Below are 23,506 nucleotides of genomic sequence, written 5' to 3'. Positions count from 1 at the left end.
GTGAGGTCTAGTGGGTTAAAAGCAGCAGTTGGGGGCGGGGAGTGAGGTCTAGCGGATTAGAGCAGCATGTGGGGGCGGGGAGCCAGGACTCCTGGGTTCCCCTCCCAGGTGGGGGAGAGCAGTGCGGTGAGGCGCTGGAGGGGTCTCTCTCCACTCCCAATCCACTCGGTCTGCGGCTGCTCTCCCGGCCAATGGTAGCCGGGCTGAAGTGGGGGGGGGTGGCCTGTCCCAGCCAATCACTATGGAGATTCTCCCGGGTTCCCCCCCCCCATCCTCTCCACCCCCGCTCCCCCCGCCCCATAACGTTGTCTCCGCTCCCGAGTCCCTCCCCTGGTCCCCTCCCCGGCGGGGACCGCAGCGCTGGGCGAGCTGGAGCCGGGGGCGCACCCGAGGGCGGGGAGCCCAGCTGGGCAGCCCGCTCCTGCCCCCGCGGTGAGTGGGAGGCGGTGGCTGGGGAGGGGGGGCACAGGAAGCAGTCAGCACCGGCCCCAACTTCCTCCGGAGTCCCTGGGAGGGGGAGTCCCCCAGAGCCAGCGGGGTAACGTGGCGGGGGGGGCTGGCAGCAGCATGTGTGGGGGGATCGGCGGGGGAACAGCTGATGGCTGGGGGCAGGGTTCCGGAGGGTGGGGAGGGGACGATCCTGGCCAGGGTGGGGATGGGCCCGGATGGGGCGGCCCCAGCGCTGCTGGGGGACAGAGGTGGGAACTGTCCGGGGCTCAGTGAGCAAGGCGTGTCCCTGCCCTGGGGAAGAGGGGCTTAGATGTCAGGACACCTTGGCTCTCTTGGAGGGGTGGGGGGGTCAGGACTCCTGGGTTCTATCCCTGGCTCTGGGAGTGGAGTCTAGTGGGTTGGGGCTGGGGGTCAGGTTCTACCCCTGGCTCTGGGAGGGGGTCTAGTGGGTGGGGCTGGGGGTCAGGACTCCTGGGTTCTACCCCTGGCTCTGGGAGGGGGTCTAGTGGGTGGGGCTGGGGGTCAGGACTCCTGGGTTCTATCCCTGGCTCTGGGAGGCAAATGGGGTCTAGTGGGTTGTGGAGGGGCTGGGGGTCAGGACTCCTGGGTTCTACCCCAGGCCCTGGGAGTGGGGTCTGGACCTTGGTGCATGCTGCCGTTTTTGACTGTGTATTTTCCTCTCCCACAGCTGCACTTGGCCCCGTCTCCAGACCCGATGGAGGAGGAGGAAGAGGAGATGGAGGAGCGGGAGGGGAGCTCTCAGTCTGAGGGACGCAGGCTGGTGATCTCCATGGATGGGGATTCAGTGAGTGACTGGTGGGCAGGGACTGTGTCCTTGGGGATTCCCCTTCTGCTCTCTGCGGAAGTGTCTAGGCTGACTTGCCTCCAGCGGGCCCCATGTGGGAAGATGAGGCAGCAGCACTGGGCTGTGGGGCTGATCTGGGGGAGGAATGGTGGCTGGCTGACTGGCCCCAAGGGCTAGTCCAGGGTGAGAAATGGGGGTGGCTCATTGGGTCCAGGGAGGAGATGTGGGCTGTGTGTGGCCAGGTCTAGGGGGAAGGGAGCTGGCTGGCTGGGCCGAGACCTGTCCTAACCTTGTTCCCATCCCTTGTACATATGCAGCCAGGTCTGGGGTGCAGCCTGCCGCCCTACCGGCAGTGCTGGTTGAATACGTGCAATGGATCCTGGGCCCTGCCACATCCGGAAGGGATTTGGTGTGGGTCTAGAGTGGGAGCTTGTCTTGCTGAGTCCCCCTTCCCCTCTGACGCTCCCCTTTAGTCGCAGTCCCCTTCTCAGCCAAAGTGGGGCTCTCCCATGCCTCCGGACGGGCAGCCCGAGCTGCAGCAGGAGGAAGAGGAACCAGAGGATGAGGAGGAGGACCAGGAGTTCCAGGTGCGGACGTTGAGGATCCCAGCGGATGGGGACTTGGTGAGTAACTAACATGCTGATAAATGCCCCTCTCCATGTGATGCTAGGGGGTGCTGTGCTGCAGGGCGGTGAGCCTCTCACAGTGCTGACCCCTGTGCATTGCTAAAGGGTGCTGTGCAGCAGGCAGGGGAGCTCAGTAGGGGGCGCTCTCCCCTCTCAGTCAGTGCTGACCCCAGTGCCCCCATGTGTGCTCAGGGGTGCTGTGCTGCGTGGAGCAGGGTGGGGAGGCCCAGTGGGTGGTACTCTTACCTTCGCCCTAGAGACAAGGTCTTACATAGGTGCGTGGAACAGTCCACACCCACTGTGCTTCATACATCCTCCTGTGGTTTCAGCTAGATTTCACTTCCCGTCTTAAACTGCTTTGTGACTGATAACCAGCCTCTGTGTCGTAACCCGCAGGTGGCTGCATCACAGCACCCGGTGAGGGACCCCTATATAAACAGCCCCTCTGTGCCGCCCCAGAGCAAGTAAAGCTTTTGGGCCTGTGAAAAGATTGGGGTGCATGTTAACCCGGCAATAGCTGAGTGGTTTCTGTACTGTGGGGGAAAATGCCCCAAGAGCAGGGGAAATTACTGCTGAGTATTAAAGAGGAGCTAGCAGAGCTCAGATGGCTTACCCCATGGGGTAAAGGTTCAAGACTCCTGGGTTCTATCCCTGGTTCTGGGAGGGCAGTGGGGTCTAGTGGGTTAGAGCCGGGGGGACTGGAAGTCAGGACTCCTGGGTTCTGTCCCCAGAACTGGAACCTTAAGTAATTCATTCTCCCTATCTTGTGCCTCAGTTTCCCCCTTAGGGCTAAACACTTATCTGCCTGTCAGTGAGAGGAGTCTCAGCCTCTCCCCCAGTCCAGCCCTGTCTGAGACCAGGAAGCGGGGGGTTTAAACTGTGCCTAGGGGCTGGATCCAGTTTGTGCTGAGGGACCAGGCTGGGGTGACCCTCCCATGCTGTTTAACAATCTGCCCCCTTGCCTTTCCCTTAGCTGGACTCTGCAGCTTTCCCGGAGGAGCTGTCTGAGGAGGGAGATGAGGAGGAAGAGGAGCTAGTAATCAGAAGGGTGAAGGCAGAGGAGGAAGAGGACCAAGAGTTTGAGGTACAGAAGCTGAGGGTTTCCATGGATGGAAATTCAGGGATTGGGGCGGACGGGGGAGGTGGCTGGGTCGATGCAGAGGGGAGGTTTGCTGGGCTGAATTGGGGGGCAGGATGTCTATAGGCCGAGGGGTCACGGGGCCAACCCAGGGGCGTGAGAGAGGTGGGGGGTTGGGCTGGCTGGGCTGATCTAGGTGGAGAATGGCTGGCCCAGGGGCCAATCTGAGGGGAGGCAGGGGGCTAGGCTGGCTGGGCCAATGTGGGGCAGCAGTTCCTTTGCTCTGACCCTGTCCCACCAGCTGGAGTCGGTGGCACGCCGGGGCTCGCGGCCTGTGAAGGAGCCAGTGGTGGATTCGGAAGTGCACGTGGAGCCCAAAGTCGAGGGGCAGAAGCTGAGGATCCCAGTGGAGGGGAATTCTGTGAGTAACCAATGGAGAGTGGTGGTGGGGAACAGCTCCTTCCTCACCACCTGAGCCCCCGTGAGGGACCATGGCGAGGGGACTGGATGTGGGTGGGGGCTGGTGCCTTAGAGAGTGTTTGCTCAGCTGTTGGGGAGTGAGGGGTTAAATTGGGGCTCCCGGGGACAGGGCAGGGCTGGACGGGGAGGGGGGAATCCTGTGGTTACAGGGATGGGGGAATTCTGGGGATTCCCTTATCAAGATAACCCCCCTTAGTGGCACTAGCTTACCGCCAACCCGCCACCGTAAATGAGGGGTGGAATGTTGGGGGGGACCGAGGGTTCCGAGGGCGGAATGTTGGGGGGGACCGAGGGTTCCGGGGGCGGAATGTTGGGATTGCGGTTAGTGAGGGAGAAAAGGAGAACTAGTAGAATGGGGGAGGCCCGGGGTGGGGCAGCAGTGCCGGGAGAGGGTTCATGGTCTCTGACTCTCTCCTGAGGGGTACTATCCCTGAATCTGGAAAGGCAATAGGGGTTAGTGAGTTCAAGTGGGGTCGGAGTTGGGGGCTGGGAGTCAGGATGCCTGGGTCCCATCCCCAGCTCTGGGGTGGGGGTAGGAGACGGGGGCTCTATTCTTAGCTCCGTGGAATTGAATTAATGCCTTGGTGCCTCTTTCCCGCCCCCAGCCTGTCCTGCAACTGATGGCATCCCCAGGGGGTGGGGGCAGGACGAGGGCACCGATGCCGGAGCGCTCCAACACCTGTGTGGAGTGCGGCAAGAGCTTCAGCCGTCGCTCCAATCTGGTGAAGCACCAGATCATCCACACCGGCGAGAAGCCCTTCTCGTGTGGGGAGTGTGGACGCAGCTTCACCCAGAGCTCGGCCCTTACCAAGCACCAGCGCACCCACACCGGGGAGCGCCCCTACGTCTGCGGGGAGTGCGGCAAGGCCTTCACCGCCAGCTCCAACCTGCTGCAGCACCAGCGTTTCCACACCGGGGAGCGCCCCTACGTCTGCGGCGAGTGCGGCAAGGCCTTCAGCCAGAGCTCCAACTACAACCTGCACCGGCGTACCCACACCGGAGTCACCCCCTACCAGTGTGGCGTCTGCGGCAAGCGCTTCACGGGCAGCTCCTGCCTGGCTCGCCACCGGCGCACCCACACCGGCGAAAAGCCCTACCAGTGCTCCGAGTGCGGCAAGCGCTTCTCCGGCAGCTCCACCCTGGTCAACCACCGGCGCACCCACACCGGCGAAAAGCCCTACGGCTGTGCGGAGTGTGGCAAGGCTTTCACCCACCATTCCAACCTGGTGGACCACTGGCGCGTCCACACTGGCGAGAAGCCCTACATCTGTGCTGAGTGCGGCAAGAGCTTCCGGCTCAGCTCCCACATCATCCGGCACCGGCGCACCCACGCCAACACCGGCGCTGCCAACGCCAACGGGGCTGACCGCCTGTACATCTGCAGCCAGTGTGGCAAGGGCTTCCAGGTCGGACCCAGCCACCTGCAGCAGCAAGCCCACCGGGAAGAGGGACCCTATAGCTGTACCGAGTGTGGCAATAGTTGCTGGACGTAGAGGGGCGGAGCCTGTTGCAGGGGCGGGGCTTGTCAGTCCTGTCCCCCGCCCCTCCACTCCAGGCACTTTGTACACCCACAGATGGTGGGATCGGTTCCTTGGCGGGGGGGGAATTGGATCCTGCCAGGGGCAGGGCTTGGAGCGCAGCTAGCTGCCATGCCCCCAGTTCCAGGGTCCACCTGTGGGATCAGTTCCCCCAGGAGTGGGGCCTGGTTCCCTCAGGGGGTGGAGCTCTGCCAGCAGCAGTAGAAGGACCTTCAGAGCGTTATGTGGCAGTGTTGGCCGGATGCAGAGAGGGAGCAGGGTCCTTCCGAGTAGGAGGAACGTGGATCCTGAGGGGGGCAGAGCCCAGCCCCTCTCCCCCATGGCAGTGAGTCCCCAGGCTCCCTCGCTTTCTGTGGTATTGCTCCTGCTAGGGTGAGGGAACACAGCCATGGAGAGAATTTGGTGGGGGTGGGGTGAGTGGCAGAGTCTCCCCCTACCCCCCCACAGAGGGCTGAGTTGTAAGGTGGGGTCCCCTGTGGTCCATCTTCCCATCTCTACTGGAAGAAGTAAACTTGGAGGGCGGGAAGCTGCATTATGAGGGTGAGGAGTGGGTTGGGGCTAGTGGAGGGTGCCTCGAAGTGTGGGGGGGGACAGATCCCCCGCCCTTCTGAACCCGACCCCCACTCCGGTGGGGCTATGCCACGTTGGTGGAGAATCAGTGGAAGGGGCTGACTCGGAGGCAGGGACCTTGGATCTGCTGGTGAGCAGGTGCTGTGGACTTCAACCCTGTTTCCCTGCCCTCGTGCTGTGGGCTGAGTGCAGAGGGGCTGCTATTTTAGGGGAATCCATAGACTGGGGCACAGTTTGGATCTCCAGGGGGTGACCCACCAGGGATCTGATTCCCCTGCGCTGGGGGTCACAAGGGAGCCCAGAAATTGATGCCCGGTGGATTTCGCAGCAGGACAATTCCCACAAGGCTGGGTCTGTGGCTGGAGAGCAGCGCGGGGAATGGAGGGATGATGTTGCCCATACGGCCGTGTGGGTATGAAGCTGCCCCCTGGCTGGCCTGTTGGGGGATCACGGTGCTGTGCGGAGAACAGGCTGTACTTCTCTTGTTTTGAGTGGGCAAAAAAATCATAGCCAGACCCTGCTTTGTCTGAGTTGTCTCTGCAGCGCTGAGCCCGGGAATGCGCTCTGTGCTGGAGCGGGAGCAAACTGTCCTGGGATCCGCCGTCTCCCCCTCCACCCAGCAGCCATCATTAACCCCTGCAGGCCCCACCCCAGGTGTCAGCCCGTCCCTTTGTTCGCCTGGGAGGTTGCTGGTTCTGGACCTCGCTTTCTGCTCCTGGGAGCCGGGTGGGGGTGTGTGAGGCTGCTGTGAACTGGAGGGGCTGCTTCTCAACAGCTTGCAAAGACATGCTTTCACACAGGGAGGGGCCACCTGGCTCCACCACCAGGCTCCTGTCTCTGTGGCACACACAGCTGCTGGCTCGGGAGCCCGGTGCCAGCCAGGGAATGTCCCCTCCTGGGCCCGGAGCAGCCAGTGAAGATTCCTGGAGCCCAGTTAGTCCTGCCCCATTCCCAGCTGGCACCTGGCCATGCTCTAGTTCTGGGCTGCATGATCAGTGTCATCCCCTATAGGATAAACCCTCTTCTCCTTCCCTGACCACTCTGCACTTGCCCAACTCCATCCCCAGAGCCTTCACTGCAGTGAGCAATAACAGCCCCATCTGGCCTGTGTCCAAAGGATTTGAGGTAATAGCAGAGAGTTAGGGTTATTATTATTGTTACGTATATTACAGTGGCAGCTGAAGGTCTGCCTCTGTGCTGGGAGTTGTACAGTATGCATGCCAGGTGCTGGGCAGGTCCAGGGTGAGGGACAGCCCCTGTCCCAGAGAGCTCCTAGTCTAGACAAAGGGTGGGTGGGGAAACTGAGGCACAAAGAGGGACGTGACTTACCCAAGGTCACACAGCAGGTGAGTGGTAGAGCTGAGGATAGAACCCAGGAATCCTGAGTCCCAGCTTCCCTGCCTCCACAACCCATTGGGCCAAATTCAGCTCTTTCTGAGGTGGCAGAAGATTGAGGAGCGGGGAGGAGAGGAAGCCCTTGTGTGGTAGAAGGGGATAACAGAGAAGTGGGAGCTAAGCTTGGTACCATCTCGTGAAACTCAGATCACCTGGGCTCTTTCTGCCAGTAGAGGGCTTCCTGGGTCAGGGTCTTCCTGTGTTGGTTGCCTGTACAGCTCCTGGCACGCTGTGGTCCCAGTACTTGATCCAGGCTAGCAGGAACTGCCTCAGTACAGATAATCAATAGTAATTAGTGAGATGGTTGGGGCATGAGTCATGACAGATTATACTGGCCTCATAAACAATTTCTGTTGCACGCGCAGAGCCGCACACACAGATGGGGAGTAAGGAAGCTGCCTGTTCCCGGCAGTTCCAAACTCTCGGAAAAAACTGGTTTTGGGTTGAACCAAACCCCCAATGTTTTGATGTTTTCAGCAAATCAAAAAGTTAGGAGGGTGGAAAAAACATTTTGGATCAAATAAAATGGTTTGTTTTAATTTTAAGCATTTTAAAGCATTCTTGATTTTATTTTAAAAGTAGAATTAAAGGAAACTTTGAAACAAAAAGCCATTTTGAACCCACACCTTGAAACATTTAAAATTTTTTCCTAACAGTTTAATTTTTTTCTACCCAACCAATTGAGTGAAACTGGTGTGAAATGTTTCTGAGTTGCTGCATTGGCATATTTCTCTTGGAAGAAAAGTAGTGCCTTTGAAAAACTTCTAGCTCTGCACACACACAGTATGACACATTCATACTGAATCCTGGGGCAATCACCGGTTGCAGATGTTCCCTGTCTGTTTCTGGATTTTCAGGCACCCCATATTGCAATATCTATGGCCCCTGTTGCCTACAGTCAGAATTGCCCCAGGACCCTGCACTGGTTGGTGCGGGATAGGAACTTGTGAGGGAATTAGTCTGTTTCCAGCGCTGGGAAGGGCCTAGTGAACCTTTTGGGGGGCTGATGCCTGGGTTCTGGGACAGGCTCTGTCACAGTCTTATTTGTACTCTACTGCAGGTGCTGGGGATTAAAAGGGAAACAGCCTATTTTGCTCCTTTCATGCACATGACCCTGGTGCAGTGTGTGGCATGAATGAACGCCTCTGATCTCACCCAGGGTCTGTCCAGCACAAGGGCCCTGATTCCAGCTAAAGGATTTGCGTTATCGGGTAGAACCAATCCCTAGTCCAGATGCAACTCCAAAGATACAGCAAAAGAAGGAAGAGCAGTGAAAGCATTTGAAATGGAAGGTGTGAAGTCAGGCTTTCATTTTAACAATACTCCTATCCCTTTGACTGGCAATGGTCAGTACAAAGGAAAAAGCCCTTGTCTGACAGTCGCTGAGCTGGTGTCAAACCATCCACAGGAGGGGAAAGAGAAGTTAGTGGCGATGGGCTGGAGCTGGTGTTGAAGTCCAAGCCTGTGTCCTAAGAAAACAGAACAAACCCCAGAGGGAAGAGAAGAAAAGAGCAAAGAGAAAATGCAGCATCTGTCTCTAGTGTTGATTCTCACGTGCAACCTCCCTGCTAGAGAAACACGGACCCAGCCCAGGGTCTGAGCAGTCGCTTTGAGACCTGGCAAACTCATGCCAGTGTTGGGCTGTTGAGGGATTATGTTAGCTTCCTTTCCGGTCACAGGCCTTGGCTATAGCCTGCTAGACCCCACTCCTCCCGTAGAGCCAGGGATAGAATCATAGAAGATTAGGGTTGGAAGAGACCAAAGGAGGTCATCCCTGCTCAAAGCAGGACCAACCCCAACTAAATCATCCCAGCCAGGGCTTTGTGAAGCCGGGCCTTAAAAACCTCTAAGGAGGGAGATTCCACCACCTTCCTAGGTAACCCCTTCCAGTGCTTCACCACCCTCCTTGTGAAATCATGTTTCCTAATATCCAACCTAGACCTCCCCCACTGCAATTTGAGACCATTGCTCCTTGTTCTGTCATCTGCCACCACTGAGAACAGCTGAGCTCCATCCTCTTTGGAACCCCCCTTCAGGTAGTTGAAGGCTGCTAACAAATCCCCCCTCACTCTTCTCTTCTGCAGACTAAATGACCTCAGTTCCCTCAGCCTCTCCTCATAAGTCGTGTGCCCCAGCCCCCTAATCATTTCCGTTGCCCTCCTCGGGACTCGCTCCAATTTGTCCACATCCCCTCTCTTGGGGGGGGGACGGGGACGGACCGAAACTGGACACAATAGAAGGGACTCCCAGCCCCCGCCCCTCCTTTAACTCACTGGAGTTAGGACTCTATCCCCACTTTGGGGAGGGGAATCTAGTGGGTTGGGGGAGGGGGCTGACTGCAGGACTCCTGGGTTCTATCCCTGACTCTGGAGGGCGTGGGGGCTATGGGTTAGTTGGGCTCTCAGGAGTGGGGGCTCCAGTGGGACTAGGGTGAGGCTGGCATCACCCCCCCCCCCCTCCAATTTGGAGCTCAAGAAGAGTGGCCTGGCTCCCGGGCCAGCGCCAATGAGCGCGGGTCGGGGGCCGGGCGCAGCCGGGCTGTGCCTTTGATGGACATGCAGCTGCGCCAATGGCAGCAGCCCCGCCCCGCCCTGAGTGGCAGGCGGCTGGGCCACTCCCGGACCCTCTGGCCCTGCTGCGCCGGAGCCAGGCGCTCCCTGGCTCGGCCCCCCGGGGAGGTGAGCGAGGGAGCGAGCCGCGCTGCCGGACGGGGGGGGTGCCCGGACCCCGGCTGAGCCGTGACACCCTCTGGGTGGGGCACCCATTGTCCAAAGAGCCAGGACTCCTGGGTTCCCTCTCTGGAACTGGGAGCCAGGACTCCTGGGTTCTATCCTCTAACGCTGGGAGGGGAGTGGGGGCTGGAGGGTTAGAGCAGGGGGGGGGGCTGGGAGCCAGGACTCCTGGGTTCTATCCTCTAGCACTGGGAGGGGAGTGGGGGCTGGAGGGTTAGAGCAGGGGGGGCTGGGAGCCAGGACTCCTGGGTTCTATCCTCTAGCACTGGGAGGGGAGTGGGGGCTGGAGGGTTAGAGCAGGGGGGGCTGGGAGCCAGGACTCCTGGGTTCTATCCTCTAGCACTGGGAGGGGAGTGGGGGCTGGAGGGTTAGAGCAGGGGGGGCTGGGAGCCAGGACTCCTGGGTTCTATCCTCTAGCACTGGGAGGGGAGTGGGGGCTGGAGGGTTAGAGCAGGGGGGGGCTGGGAGCCAGGACTCCTGGGATCTATCCCCAGCGCTGGGAAGGGAGTGGGGTCTGGGAGGTTAGAGTGGGGAGGGATGCGGTGGGGGTTGGATCTGTGAGTCAGGAGTCCTGGATTCATTAAGTGGGTAGAAATTCCTAGAAGTTCTAAGAGACACCAACCTTGGGGTCACCCGCGCTGGGTCTGCCTCTCTCCCCACAACACTGGGGCTGGGAGGGGTGGTTCCTGTGTGTCTCATTCCTTCTGTGGCTCTAATTTCTCTTCACTCTCCAGAGAGGTGGTCATCCTCTGGGCTGATCTCACCCCCCGCTTGGACGTGCCCCACCTGTACAGAGGGTGCTGCAGAGGGTCCATTGCTGATGCCAGGTGCTCCCCAGGGAGATACGGCTGTGCCCTGGCTCAGAGACGGGCCATGGCTGCCCAGGTGGCTCCCCCAGCTGCTCTCAGGCTCCAGTTCCAGCCCCCACCGGGATGTGGCCTGGTTCCCAAAGAAGAAGTGGAGGAGCCGGATGCCCACGGACCCATCGACATGGAGATGCATCGTCTGCGCTTCAGGGGTTTCCGCTACCAAGAGGCTGAGGGGCCCCGGGAGGCGTACGGCCACCTCTGCCTCCTCTCCCGGGCGTGGCTGAGGCCGGAGCAGTGCTCCAAGGAGCAGATGCTGGAGCTGCTGGTGCTGGAGCAGTTCCTGAGTATCCTGCCCCAGGAGATCCAGAGCTGGGTGGGGGGGTGTCACCCCCAGACCGGGGAGCAGGCTGTGGCCTTGGCGGAGGGTTTCCAGTTAGCCAAGCAAGAGCCCGGAATATGGCCACAGCAGGAGGTAATTTACGGATGTAAAATCATTAGAGAGTGGGACATGGGGCCTTTCCCCTCTAGGGGCTGCCAGCTCTGATCCAGTTCCAGTGGGGTACTGGCTGGCTCACGGGGAGGGGAATGGGTACACGGGACCTTTCCTCTCTGTTAGTAGAGCTACTGGGAAAAAATATTTTGTGGAGATGATTTTTCTCATGAAAAATGCCCGTTTTGCCCAACCAAAATTGTCCCTGGGGAAAAATTTCAGTTTCGTGGGAAAATTTTTTTTTTTTTTTTTTTCTGTTGGGAAAAATCTCAATGTAGGCTTCTCGCCCCCCTGCCTGCAAGTCTCTCCTCACAGTCACTTTCTGCTGGTGAAATTGACAAAAAACTTTCTGGGAGGGCTGCCTGGGTGAAAGCCGCCTCTCCCCACACGCCTCACCTGGGACCGGAGAGGAAGAGAACCCAGGTGATCAATCCTCTGCTTCCTGGAGCGAAGGGGGAGGCGGAGAGTCATGGCTCTCGTCTTCTCCAGCCCCGGAGCTGTGGGCAGAGGCTGTGAGGTGGTCTGTCTGGTGGCTGGGAAGCTGAAAAACTTCCTCTGAGTTCTCCCCGAATAGACTTTTCTGTTAAAAACCCTTCCCCAGAAAAAAGCTGCTTTAAAAAACCCCCAACCCCAATTGGGGGTAAAAACGTTAAAAAACAGTAACATTTTTGACAGGCAGGGATTTCCCTTGTCTGGCCAGCTCTGTTTGCTGATGGGGAGTGAGGGGTATGTTGCTGCCAGCGCTGATGCGGGCGCCTTCGTTGTTCCAGGAGCTGGTGACATGGGAGAAGGAGGCTGCGTGTTCCTCTGGGGCAGGGCTGGCCCCAGAACATGGCCAGGTCTGCAGGGAGATTAAGGAGGAGGAGGAGGAGACTCTGATCTCGCCAGGTGAGGAGCTGCTTCCCCTCAGGGATCAGGAGCTGGGGGGCTCTAATGCACCTGGGGCTTTCGGTCAGGGCTCTTTCTGGGGGATCAGCCCCTGGAGCCCTCAGACCCTGCAGCACAGAGATTGTCACCCGTACAATACAGCTCCCACTGGGAAGCATGGGTGCTTCCGATCTTGCACCAGCCACACAACTCCAACCCCTTTTCTTTCTCCAGCAGAATTTCCATTTCCCAGTTTGACATGACACCCCTGATGGGAAACCGTGACATTGGCTGTGACGGTTCCTGGGGCACCCAGAGCTGGGAGTCGCTCTGCTACCCCCTGCCTCCAATGCGAGGGATTCTTGCCCGTGGTGACTGGGGGTTAACTCCTGTCAGCCATTCAAGTGTTCCCCTCCAGGCTATGCCAGCCCTGTATCTGCCTTGCAGGTTAACAAGAGGTGCACCCCAGTCCCTTTGGGTTGTTCTCCCATGATATCCAACCCCTGACACTGGCTACTGACAGAAATCCCAGACCCTCTGCCCCAAAGGAGCAGGGTACCCTATGTTACTAGTTTTACCTTATATCGCTGCTCCTCTAAAGTCACCCAGTACTTGTGAGTGCTTCTAATAAAACAAAAATAGGATTATTTAAGAAAGGGTAAAGATTGAACTAGAAATGAGAGAGTGGGATGGAAACAGGTGGATACAACACACAACAAAATCAGAAAATGTGACCCTGGGTGCACACTTGAGGGTGCCCCCCTCCCCCTGTTAAGTCTGTTGCAGAGCTGGCTTGTTTCACAAGAACCAGGATCCAAATGTTCATGAAAATACGCCAGCTGCACAAGGGGTTTCCTCAGTAAATGGATCCAGGGGACCTCTCCCTCCTCTGTGTTAGGCTGAAACAGTCTTTTGTTTCTGTTCGTAGGCAGGGCGAACCCCTGTCATGTTGTAATGTTCCTTTGTTTACCTCCAGGGGCTTTTGATTGTTTACAGTTGCTTCTGATGGTTTTCCATGGATGGTCTTAGGCCTGGTCTACACTAGAAGATTAGGTTAGCTTAAGTATGTCAGAGATGGATGTGAAAAATCCACACCCCTGAACGACATAGTTCAGCCGACCTAAATCCCTGTGTAGCCTGCGCTAGGTTGACAAAAGAATTCTTCCATTGACCCAGCTACCACCCGGAGAACCTCTCCCACCAGCGTAGGGAGTGTCTACACTGAAGCGCAGCTATGCCGCTGCAGCATTTGAAGTGTAGACAAGACCTCAGTGTTGCACAAGAGTAAACAATTGAGCCTTGAACTGTATCACTGGCTAGACAGGGCAGGGTGGCAACACCCTCTCGCCTGAACGGGCCATCCCCGAGACTTATCCCCTGGTGACTAATTTCTATTCAAAGTCCTATAGTGTCCTGTCAGTAGAAATGTATTATTGCTTAAATATTACCTGCATGTACATCTCATAATGATTATGACACGTTACAAGCTTTCTGTAGATACCTTACATATTACCCCTTGTGGACGATTACCACGCCAGGCAATGCCTTTGGTACTGTGAGTTTGACAGGTCTCAGGTGAGATTTGTTCGCAAAGAACCCTTTGCCAAGGGGTCAGTGTGTCACACTGGCTCAGAGACTGTCCAGGAGTGAAGGAACAGCTGGGATCTCAGCAAAGCCGTTGGGAGCCCCCCAGTTCTGTCTTGTCTCACTCAGTGTCATCCCCAGCAGGTGCCCTGTCCTCATGGCAGGTGTCATTCCTGGCTCCCACTGCGGCAGGAGCCCTCCCCTCCCCCAGCCTTTCTCTGCGGGCTCAGCTGGGCTGTTGGGGCAGCTCCGGTCCCTCCTCTCCCCTCAGGGAAGGGTTTGAGGGGATTCATTTCCTGCCCATCGGGTTTTCTGCTCAGCAACAAACCCCTTTGCTGCCCCTTCCCTCCCCAGCGCAGGGAATGAGCCCCACCTGGATTCTCTCTCTCTCTCCCAGCAGATTTCAGGGCAGAGGAGGGGAATCCCCAGCAGGAGGGGTCTGTGGGATCGAAGACACGTGGGACATCACTGAGCCCCAAGCAGGGAGACCCCCTGGGTAATGGACTGAACTCATCCGCCAAGCATGAAATGAGTTCCTCTGGCCTCGAGACCCCAACGGAGGGGAGAGTCAATCGGTCCGACTGTGGAGGTGAGAACCAGGGCGGGGCGTGCAGGCCGCGGGGGGAGCCCCTGGCTAAGAGCCCCAAGGCCAGGAGCCCCAACGCCTGCGCTGTGTGCGGCAAGACCTTCAGCAACAGCTCCAACCTGAAGAAGCACCAGACCACCCACACCGGGGAGAAGCCCCACGGGTGCCCCCAGTGCGGCAAGCGCTTCAGCCACAGCTCCAACCTGCGCAAGCATGAGCGCACCCACACCGGCGAGCGCCCCTTCCGCTGCCCCGAGTGCGGCAAGAGCTTCCGCGAGAGCTCCAAGCTGCTCCGCCACCAGAACACCCACGGCCGCGAGCGCCCCTTCCGCTGCGCCGAGTGCGGCAAGGCCTTTGGCGACGTGGCCCGCTGTCTGCGGCACCAGGCCCGGCACACGGCGCGGGCCTACGCCTGCGGGGAGTGCGGCAAGAGCTTCCGCCAGAGCTCCACCCTGCTGCTGCACCAGCGGGTCCACACCGGCGAGAAGCCCTTCACCTGCCCCGACTGCGGCAAGAGCTTCAGCGTCAACGCCAACCTGGCGCAGCACCGGCGTACCCACACCGGCGAGCGCCCCTTCCCCTGCGCCCAGTGCGGGAAGCGCTTCACCCAGAAAGCCACCCTGGTCAAGCATCACCGCACCCACCGGCGCGGCGAGGGGGCTGGCGACGCCGCAGGGCCCAGGCTGGTGCAGCACCTGCGGTTCTTCCCGGAGCAGGGCCCTTCGCCTGGCCAGATGTGGGAGATGCTGCGGCTGCAGCTGGGCGCCCGCTCGCCTGCCCCGGGGCCGCAGTGGAGGGCTGGGGACGTGCCTATGGGCTGAGAAAGGAGGGGGACCTTGGCATGGGGCGGGAACAGAGACCCCCCTCCCCCGCCAGGAGAGAGCCTTACAGGACTTCCGGGGGGGCTACCGTCCCTGAGAAATGTCAAGACCTCAGGGGGAGGCCATGTGTGGGAGAGCGACGTTGATCTTTGCCAGGAAGACGCTCGCCTGAGAGAGAAACTGGGGAGAGTCTGCAGGCTCTGTTTCTCTCTGACTGGTATTATTTGTACTACGGTGGCACTTAGAGACTCAAGGCTGGAGCATGGGCTGCCTCAGGGGGCAGGGCTTTTCCCTTCTAGGGGGCGCCAGCTCTGAGCCAGCCACAGGATGGAGGGACTGGCTGGCTCAGAGGCTGGAGAATGGGACATGGGGCCTGGCCACTTAAAATGTCCTTGGTCGTCTTCACAAACATTAGAGAGACCTTCCATGCCTGCCTAACCCCACCCCAGGGACTGGTTCCTTAATAGCCTTTATGGCCAGACAGATAGACGCTTCCAGGCAGGGGGGAGAGCCCATCTCCTTCTCCCCAGCGGTGTCTCCAGCACCCGGCTCCTCTCTCCACGAAGCATGGAGCTCAGTGGCAGCCGGGGGTGGCCCATCCTGGCTCCCAAGCAGCCGGAGAAGCTCCCAGGCTTCGGGCCAGCCCATCCCTAGGCTCTCGGCTCCAGTCTTGGCTCTCTGCTTTCTCACTGGGTGATCAGGGTCTATTGTTCCTATGCAATAAAGAAACTGTCCTAACTCTCTGTGTCCTTTGTGTTGCCCCCCTGGGCTTTGCCCCTTCACCCCCCTCACTGTTCTGTGCTCACCCAACCTCGTTCCTTGAGAACAACCTGGCCTTGGGGTGCAGGGTTCCCAGGTGTTGCACAGATAAAACTACACAGGATCGTTTGAGGGGACAAGACCAGATGTCATGTTTATTATAAAAACACAATTTGATTTAAGACTAATAACTAATATCACACACACACACACGTGCGTGTGTTCTGTAGCTGCTTCATAGTTACCAGGCCTGAACGTACCTTGGGTTTGTAGTTTGTGGCAGCTAACTGGCCAGGAAAGCCGGGCACAAGGAAGAGCTAGGTCTCTGTTGGGCATGCACCCATACCCTTCCATGTTGGCAGCAGAATGTTACCCTCCAAAGCCTTCTGTCTTCTCCATGCTTTTTGTAGGCTTGAGTTTGAATCCAGAGTCTATAGGTCTTGCTGTGTCATGCTGCTTCTGGGTTCGGTGTGATTGATCACCGTCGATTGCAGACATGAATTTCAGCCTGGGACCTGGCTTTGATGTTCCTTCAATTGTACTTCTGTTCTTTTTAGGGTGGACTCTTCTTGCTTGGTCAGGGCTGTCTTCAGCCATTGGTGTTTACACTTTATTTCATCAGGATGGGCTGGGGCTGGAGGTTGAGTCCATCATCCATCCATACCTCATTCACACATCTAAACTAATAAGAATACAGCAGGGTTTAGCAAAAATGACGTGAGCATTTAAAAATGGAGTTTGGGAGAAGTTAAAATGGAGTTTGGGTTACAACATGGACAAGTGTAAGGAATGGCAGACAGTGAACAGAAGTTACAATATAGACAAGTATAATGAATGGCAACCAGTGAGCAGAAGTTACAATGTGGAAGCAGTGCAAGTTTCAGTGATTTAAGCAGCAATTGGATTGAAAGGGAAACTCAATTAGCCAGTTATTGGGGTACCTGGTTTTATGAATGAATGTAGTTTCATTCATAAAACTTTACTTATGTTTATATTAATAAAGTGAACAATTAAAAACAATTGCATTGATCTGTTCTACACAGGGGTGTCACTCATTGGGAACTGGGGTGCGGAATCCACCTGTCTACCTGCAGCTGGGGGTGATTCTGGGTTTCCCCATCTGGTTGCCCCAGATCCCCCACTGGCCCGAGTGCTGCTCCTCATTTTCCCATGTAAACAAAGTGCCCCTAACCCTGGATCTCCCTGTACCCCAGACTAGCCCCCTGGGGCTTTCTGCCCCGCTCTAGGGCCTGGGCCCTGCAGGAGTCTGCTGCTGTCTCTGCCCTCATTGCCCGCCTTTAGCTCAGGTACTAGAGCAGTGGTTCTCAACCCACAGCCCAGTCAGCACACAGCTGCGGCCCGTGTGACATTCTCAGGGCCATACGGGTAGTATATAGATTGTGTGGATGTGACCACGTGACCTCTAGAGAGCTGCATACGGTAAATAGGTTGAGAACCAGTGAGCGAGAGGCCGGTGTCGTAAGACCCAACTCCAGTCTGATCCTCACATGACACTCATCCAGGGACTTGCGCTCTTTCTGTCTCTTTCCACACAAACCTTTATCTCCCTTGAGTTTTTAACACACCCCACCCCCTGCCCCATCCTGGCCTGGGAAGGAGCTGGATGGGATGGGAAGGCAATGGCTTCCCTCTGCAATGAGTTTGTTGGGTCTCAGCCCTACTGGGCCCCACAAATTTGCTCATGTGCGCTGACCAGCCTGTGCCCTGGCAGCTCGGACAGGGAGGACAAGGACTGGACAGGCCAAGGGAGAGGTCTCCAGCATCCCCCTCTCATATGAAGGGGAAAGACTCAGTACTCCACCCCCCAGGCTAGCCAGGCCCCTGCCCTGGGGGCTGTAGGACAGTGATTCTCAACCAGGGGTACGCAGAGGTTTGCAGGGGGTACAGCAACTCATCTAGTTATTTTCCTAGTTTTACAGCAAGCTACAGGCTTCCCTTGGGGGAAGGGATAGCTCAGTGGTTTGAGCATTGGCCTGCTACACCCAGGGTTGTGAGTTCAAACCTTGAGGGGGCCATTTAGGGGCAAAAATTGGGGACTGGTCCTGTTTTGAGCAGGGGTTGGTCTAGATGACCTCCTGAGGTCCCTTCTAACCCTGATATTCTAGGATTATACATAAAAAGCACGAGCAAAGTCCATACAAACAAAACCTGTGACCTCGGGATCAAACGGCGTGAGGGTCAGGTGTAGCCGTTGCCAACCCTTCCGGATTGGCCTGGAGTCTCCAGCATGTAAAATCTTGAGTTAAAGATGATGCCATGTGAGGCAAGCTCCGGGAATACATGCCGCCCCGCCTGGCCCACTCCTGCGCCCAAGCTCCCCGCGTGACCTCATCAGCCGCTGGGGGGCGCCACCGAGCCACGCTGGGGGCACAAGTCCAAGTCACCCCTGGAGTTTCCCCAAAGACCCCTCACCCCGAAAGGGACCCTTCGCTCCCCGCTGCCTTCTGGAGGCGGGCGCGAGACAACGGGGGACCGGCGGCCGCTCCGCCCGTGGAAGGGCGCGGCAGTGCCCAGCCGGCGCTGACCCGTGCAGCCGCCTCTGGGGCGCGGCGCAGCGGCTGTTCATCGAGGGGGGGGGGGGGGGTCCCTCCAGGCCCCCGGGGGAAGCGCTGGGGTCGGATCTAGCGGGTTAAAACCATAGAGCTGCCAGCCGGGCCGGGGGAGGGGATGGGGAGGAGGCAGCGAAGGGAGCCACTTCCTGCTGCAAAAGCCAGCGGCTGCGGATCTGCTCGGCAGCGGCGGGGCTGAGCGCCCCGGGCAGGCACGTGGGTCCCCGGGCGCCGGATCCGGGTCTGTGAAGAGCCCGCCCCGGCCGGGCAGCCCCGATCCGGCCCCCCGCGGCCCGGTCCAGGCGCAGGGGAGACGCAGAGTCCCAGCGAGACGCGGCCCCGGGATTGAGAGAAACAGAGGCAGCAAATCGCTGCTTGGAGCAAGCGGCCACGGCAAGGAGGCTGGGCTGGCGGGGGCTGCGGGTCGGGATTGAGGGGCGCCGGCAGGGCTGTGTGGGGGGAGCCCAGGGCTGGGCTAGCAGGGGCTGTGGGTCGGGATTGAGGGGCGCCGGCAGGGCTGTGTGGGGGGAGCCCAGGGCTGGGCTAGCAGGGGCTGTGGGTCGGGATTGAGGGGCGCCGGCAGGGCGGTGTGTGGGGGGAGCCCAGGGCTGGGCTAGCAGGGGCTTTGGGTCGGGATTGAGGGGCGCCGGCAGGGCTGTGTGGGGGGAGCCCAGGGCTGGGCTAGCAGGGGCTGTGGGTCGGGATTGAGGGGCGCCGGCAGGGCTGTGTGGGGGGAGCCCAGGGCTGGGCTGGCGGGGGCTGCGGGTCGGGATTGAGGGGCGCCGGCAGGGCTGTGTGGGGGGAGCCCAGGGCTGGGCTAGCAGGGGCTGTGGGTCGGGATTGAGGGGCGCCGGCAGGGCTGTGTGGGGGGAGCCCAGGGCTGGGCTAGCAGGGGCTGTGGGTCGGGATTGAGGGGCGCCGGCAGGGCTGTGTGGGGGGAGCCCAGGGCTGGGCTAGCAGGGGCTGTGGGTCGGGATTGAGGGGCGCCGGCAGGGCTGTGTGGGGGGAGCCCAGGGCTGGGCTAGCAGGGGCTGTGGGTCGGGATTGAGGGGCGCCGGCAGGGCTGTGTGGGGGGAGCCCAGGGCTGGGCTAGCAGGGGCTGTGGGTCGGGATTGAGGGGCGCCGGCAGGGCGGTGTGTGGGGGGAGCCCAGGGCTGGGCTAGCAGGGGCTGTGGGTCGGGATTGAGGGGCGCCGGCAGGGCGGTGTGTGTGGGGGGAGCCCAGGGCTGGCATAGCAGGGGCTGCGGGTTGCGATTGAGGGGCGCTGGCAGGGCTGTACTGGGGGGCAGTGTGCAGCCAGCCTGCTGTATTCACTTCTAACCCCAGTCTGCTGGCTCCTGAGAGCCGGGTCCTTCCAGCCAGCCGGGTCTCCCTGGTGGGCAGGGGGCTGAATATTTCTTCATGGTGCTTGGTTATTTGTGCCTCTCCACGAAGACTCCTCTCCCCAGTTCCTCTCGGTCCTGGCTCTGTGGTGACTGGTGTCTTTGGGTGTTTCCAGGGCCCGAGATTCGATGGCGCAGCCGGGCAGCCTGTCCCAGGAGGAGATGGAGCAAAATACACCCCTGGCAGCAGAGAACCAACTGCTTGCTGAGCATCCAGAGGATCCCGAAGCACAGCAGGGAACGGGTAACCAGTGGGGGATGGGCAGTGCATGCACCAGATTGCGGGACCATGACGCCAGAGCTCGGGTCACCCACGGGGGCTGAGCGGTAGCTCTCACTCGTAGAGCCTGAGCTAAGGGAGAAGCTTCGCGGGCTGGCAGGTGGCCGCCCGTTCCTTTCTGTGGTGGAAGGATGCAGTGAGCTGCTCGGGGTTATGCTGGGCTATTGAGGCAGACCTGGCTCCTCCTCTCCCCTCTGGGGTAGGATTTGGTGGGGTGGTGGTGTGTGTTTGCTTCCTGTCCAGCAGGTTTTCCACTCCCTTTGCTGCCCGTTCTCTCTCCGGCGCAGGGAATGAGCCCTGGCTGGATTCTCTCTCTCTCTCCCAGCAGGTACCGGGACGGAGGAGGAAATTCCCCTGTGGGAAGGGCCAGTGGAACCGGAGCCGCACGGGCCGTCCCGGAGCCCCAAGGCGGGGGAGGCCAGCGAATTGGGCCGGCAGAGGCGGGCGAAGCGGGATGGTGAAGTGGCCCTGCCAGGCCGCTCCTCCCGCGAGGGGCCCATCATCTGCGGGGACTGCGGGAAGAGCTTCGCCAAGGAGTCGGAGTTCGTCAAGCACGAACGCACCCACACGGGGGAGCGGCCCTACCAGTGCCCCGACTGCGGGAAGGGCTTCACCAACAGCTCCAACCTCCTCCGCCACCAGCGTATCCACAGCGGTGCCAGGCCGTACCCCTGCGCCGAGTGCGGGAAGAGCTTCCGCCACAAGGAGCACCTGACCCGCCACGCCCACGTCCACGCCACGGAGAAGCCCCATGTCTGCGCCCACTGCGGGGAGGCCTACAGCACCCGCACCAACCTCCTGCGCCACCAGAGCGGCCACACGGGGGAGCTGCCCTACAAGTGCCCCGAGTGTGGCCGGCGCTTCGGGGAGGCGGCGGCGCTGGCGGGCCACGCGGTGATCCACAGCGGGAAGCCCCACGTCTGCCCCGAGTGTGGGAAGGGCTTCCGGCGCGGCTCGTCGCTGCGGGAGCACCAGCGGGTCCACACTGGGGAGCGGCCCTACGGCTGCCCGCAGTGTGGGAAGGGCTTCAGCCAGCGCTCCTCCCTGGTGCTGCACCGGCGCACCCACACCGGCGAGCGCCCCTACGTCTGCGGCGACTGCGGGCGCAGCTTCAGCGTGAGCTCTGCCCTCATCACCCACCAGAGGCTGCACACCGGGGAGCGCCCGTTCCCGTGCCCGGAGTGCCAGAAGCGCTTCAGCGACCGCAAGGCCCTCAAACGGCACCAGCGGGTCCACACCGGGGAGCGGCCCTACCGCTGCACCGACTGCGGCAAAGGCTTCAGCCAAAGCTCGGCGCTGGCCACCCACCAGCGCATCCACACCGGGGAGACCCCCTATGGCTGCGGGGCCTGTGGCAAGCGCTTCGGAGACCTCTCGGCCCTCAAGCGGCACGAGCGCATCCACACCGGGGAGCGGCCCTACCGCTGCGGCCAGTGCGGGAAAGCGTTCAAGCACAGCTCGGCCCTGGCCCAGCACGGCCGCACCCACACTGGAGAGAAACCCTATGTCTGTTCCCAGTGCGGCAAAGCCTTCTCCCAGGGCTCCACCCTCATCCAGCACCAGCGGGTGCACACCGGCGAGCGCCCCTACCCTTGCCCCCAGTGCGGGCGAAGCTTCTCCCAGGGCTCTGCCCTCACCCAGCACCAGCGCACCCACACCAAGGAGAGCGACCCTCTGACGGGGCCCGGCGGGGCCCGGATCTACCGGGACCCCTTTGTCCAGCCGCGGGATGAGGACGACGAGGAGGACGGGGTGGGGGAGGTGCTGGTGCTGCCTCCCGGGACGTGGGACGCAGAGCTGGACGTACAGATCAAAGAGGAGCCGGAGTGATGGAGGCGGGTGGGAGCCGCCTGCCGTCTCCTGATTCAGCATGGCTGGATTTGGGTGTCATGGGGAATAGTCATCTCTGCACCAGGAATCCCCTCTGTACTGGAACTGGGGGCAAATTACCTGGGGTGGGGGCATCTCCCCCTTCACCACCCTCCACTCAGCAGGGATTATTAACCCCCATAGGCCCAGCCTATCGCTACCTGGATCTCACCTTCTCTGGGCCTTATTCTCTGCTCCTTCCCCTCTCCCAGGGCTGGCGAGGGGTGCAGGGGCTGGGAGCTCTAGGGGCTGCTCCCCACAAGGCCAGAGAGATGGATGCTCCCAGGTGGAGGGCAGCCCATCTCCTTCCCGATGCCAGTAGCCACCCCCTGAGCTAGTCCCCAAGGACTGATGTGTATGGCCTTTGCCCCCAAGGCTCCCGGGCCTGTCTGGTGTGACGGGCACAAGTACGTTTTTTATCCATTGTCTCTGTTTCTACTTCATCTTAAAACAATAAACCCCCAGTACCTCCCTCACACACAGTCCATGGCGGCTCTGCAGGGCCAGCGGCTGGCTCATGCTGTAGACATGCAAAGGGCTGCGAATGAGAGTGGTTAGATCAGTGAGGTGGTGGAACTTGGTGTGTATTTAGTGAGCCAGGTCTCCTGGGTTCTACCCCTGGCTCTGGGAGGGGAGGGGGTTTGAGTGGGGGGAGGGGCCAAACCAGGGAGTTAGGACTCCTGGGTTCTAAGCTCCGCTGCTGACTTGCTGTGGGATCTCAGGCAAGTCACTTCCCCCTCTATGCCTTGGTTTCCCATCTGCACGGCCAGGATGAAGCTAATTAGCTCTGTTGTATGGCACCCAGATCTAGGGATGAATGATGCTCTGTAAGAGCCAGGAGCTGTTACTCTTTGTATTACAGTAGCACCTACAGGCCTCAGTCAGGGAGCAGGACCCCATGGTGCTGGGTGCGGCCAACACATCTCCTCGCACAGATTCAGGGCTGAGAGAGGGCTGAAAACTCGTGCGGTTTTCCCCTACAGACTACCTTGGAACCTTTGGGTCCCAACATTCCACCCGCAGCTGCCACGGAACCCTCAGGCCCCCAGCATTCTGCTCCTAGCTGCCACGGAATCCTCAGGCCCCCAGCATTCCACTCTGAGTGCCATTTTCAACCACCACGGAACCCTTCATCCCTGCCACCCCCATCCTGCTGCTGCAGCCAGGTTGGCACTACCAAGCTCACTGCAAAGCTCTGTCTCCGATGCCTACGCTCTGGCTGCTGCCACCCAGGGGGAGGGGTCCTTGGCAGCAGCCATTTTACTATCCATTGGGCCTTTTCTCCTTGAATGGGGGAGGGAATTTGGAACAGGAAGAGGAGGGGCATCCGTGAGCAAGGAAAACCTTGGGGGGGAGGCCAGCAAGGGGTGTTCACCAGAGTTGGGGTTTGGCCCGAGGGTCCAGGTCCAGACTCTTGGGATAAGTCACGCAACATGGGTAAATGGACGCAAGGGGCGTGGCCTTGGGGTTAGATGCCAGCTGAATCCCAGGAGCTCACTACTGAGTGTCTAGATTGTAACCCCACTAGAGTGCTGGGGCATCGACTTAAACTACTGACCCACAGGGGAGAGGGCCCCTACTGAGCCCCCTCCTGCCCCCTACAGCACAGCACCCCCTAGCACCACGCTGGGGCCAGCACGGACTGTGGGGGGGAGAGTGCCCCCTGATAAGCCCCCCCAGCACTACATTCCCTACCACCGCATTGGGGTCAGCACTGCCTTACAGGGGAGAGCGCCCCCTGCAGCACAGCAACCGGTAGCACAGGGCTGTGATTATGGGGAGAGATGGGGCAAGCCCAGGGGCGGCGGGCTGCGA

The 23,506-nt window shown here is 59.8% G+C and overlaps 1 protein-coding gene across 1 annotated transcript; it reads left to right on the top strand.

The window, feature by feature from the left end:
• The first annotated feature begins 305 nt into the window (after positions 1–305).
• Positions 306–22,167, top strand: LOC140912966 (uncharacterized). The gene is made up of 13 exons (XM_078853165.1): positions 306–432; positions 1,139–1,255; positions 1,729–1,878; positions 2,855–2,965; positions 3,261–3,380; positions 4,045–4,928; positions 9,537–9,620; positions 10,409–10,955; positions 11,744–11,861; positions 13,822–14,826; positions 16,001–16,058; positions 19,659–19,786; positions 20,148–22,167. The coding sequence occupies exons 2-13, from the start codon at positions 1,166–1,168 to the stop codon at positions 21,650–21,652; spliced, it is 4,800 nt and encodes a 1,599-aa protein (XP_078709291.1). The 5' UTR covers positions 306–432; positions 1,139–1,165; the 3' UTR covers positions 21,653–22,167.
• The last annotated feature ends 1,339 nt before the right edge of the window (positions 22,168–23,506 follow it).

Source organism: Lepidochelys kempii, chromosome 6, assembly GCF_965140285.1.
Source record: "Lepidochelys kempii isolate rLepKem1 chromosome 6, rLepKem1.hap1, whole genome shotgun sequence".
Taxonomy (NCBI): domain Eukaryota; kingdom Metazoa; phylum Chordata; order Testudines; family Cheloniidae; genus Lepidochelys; species Lepidochelys kempii.
Note: the sequence above shows the minus strand (reverse complement) of the source record. Positions and strands in the feature narration are given on the sequence as shown.

Bases quoted from the DNA above. Each gene is read 5' to 3' on its own strand.
- LOC140912966 (XM_078853165.1), top strand. From the start codon at position 1,166: ATGGAGGAGGAGGAAGAGGAGATGGAGGAGCGGGAGGGGAGCTCTCAG. The intron at 10,956-11,743 runs GTAATTTACGGA...TCGTTGTTCCAG, and splicing joins GAATATGGCCACAGCAGGAG to GAGCTGGTGACATGGGAGAA. The intron at 19,787-20,147 runs GTAACCAGTGGG...TCTCTCTCCCAG, and splicing joins CGAAGCACAGCAGGGAACGG to CAGGTACCGGGACGGAGGAG.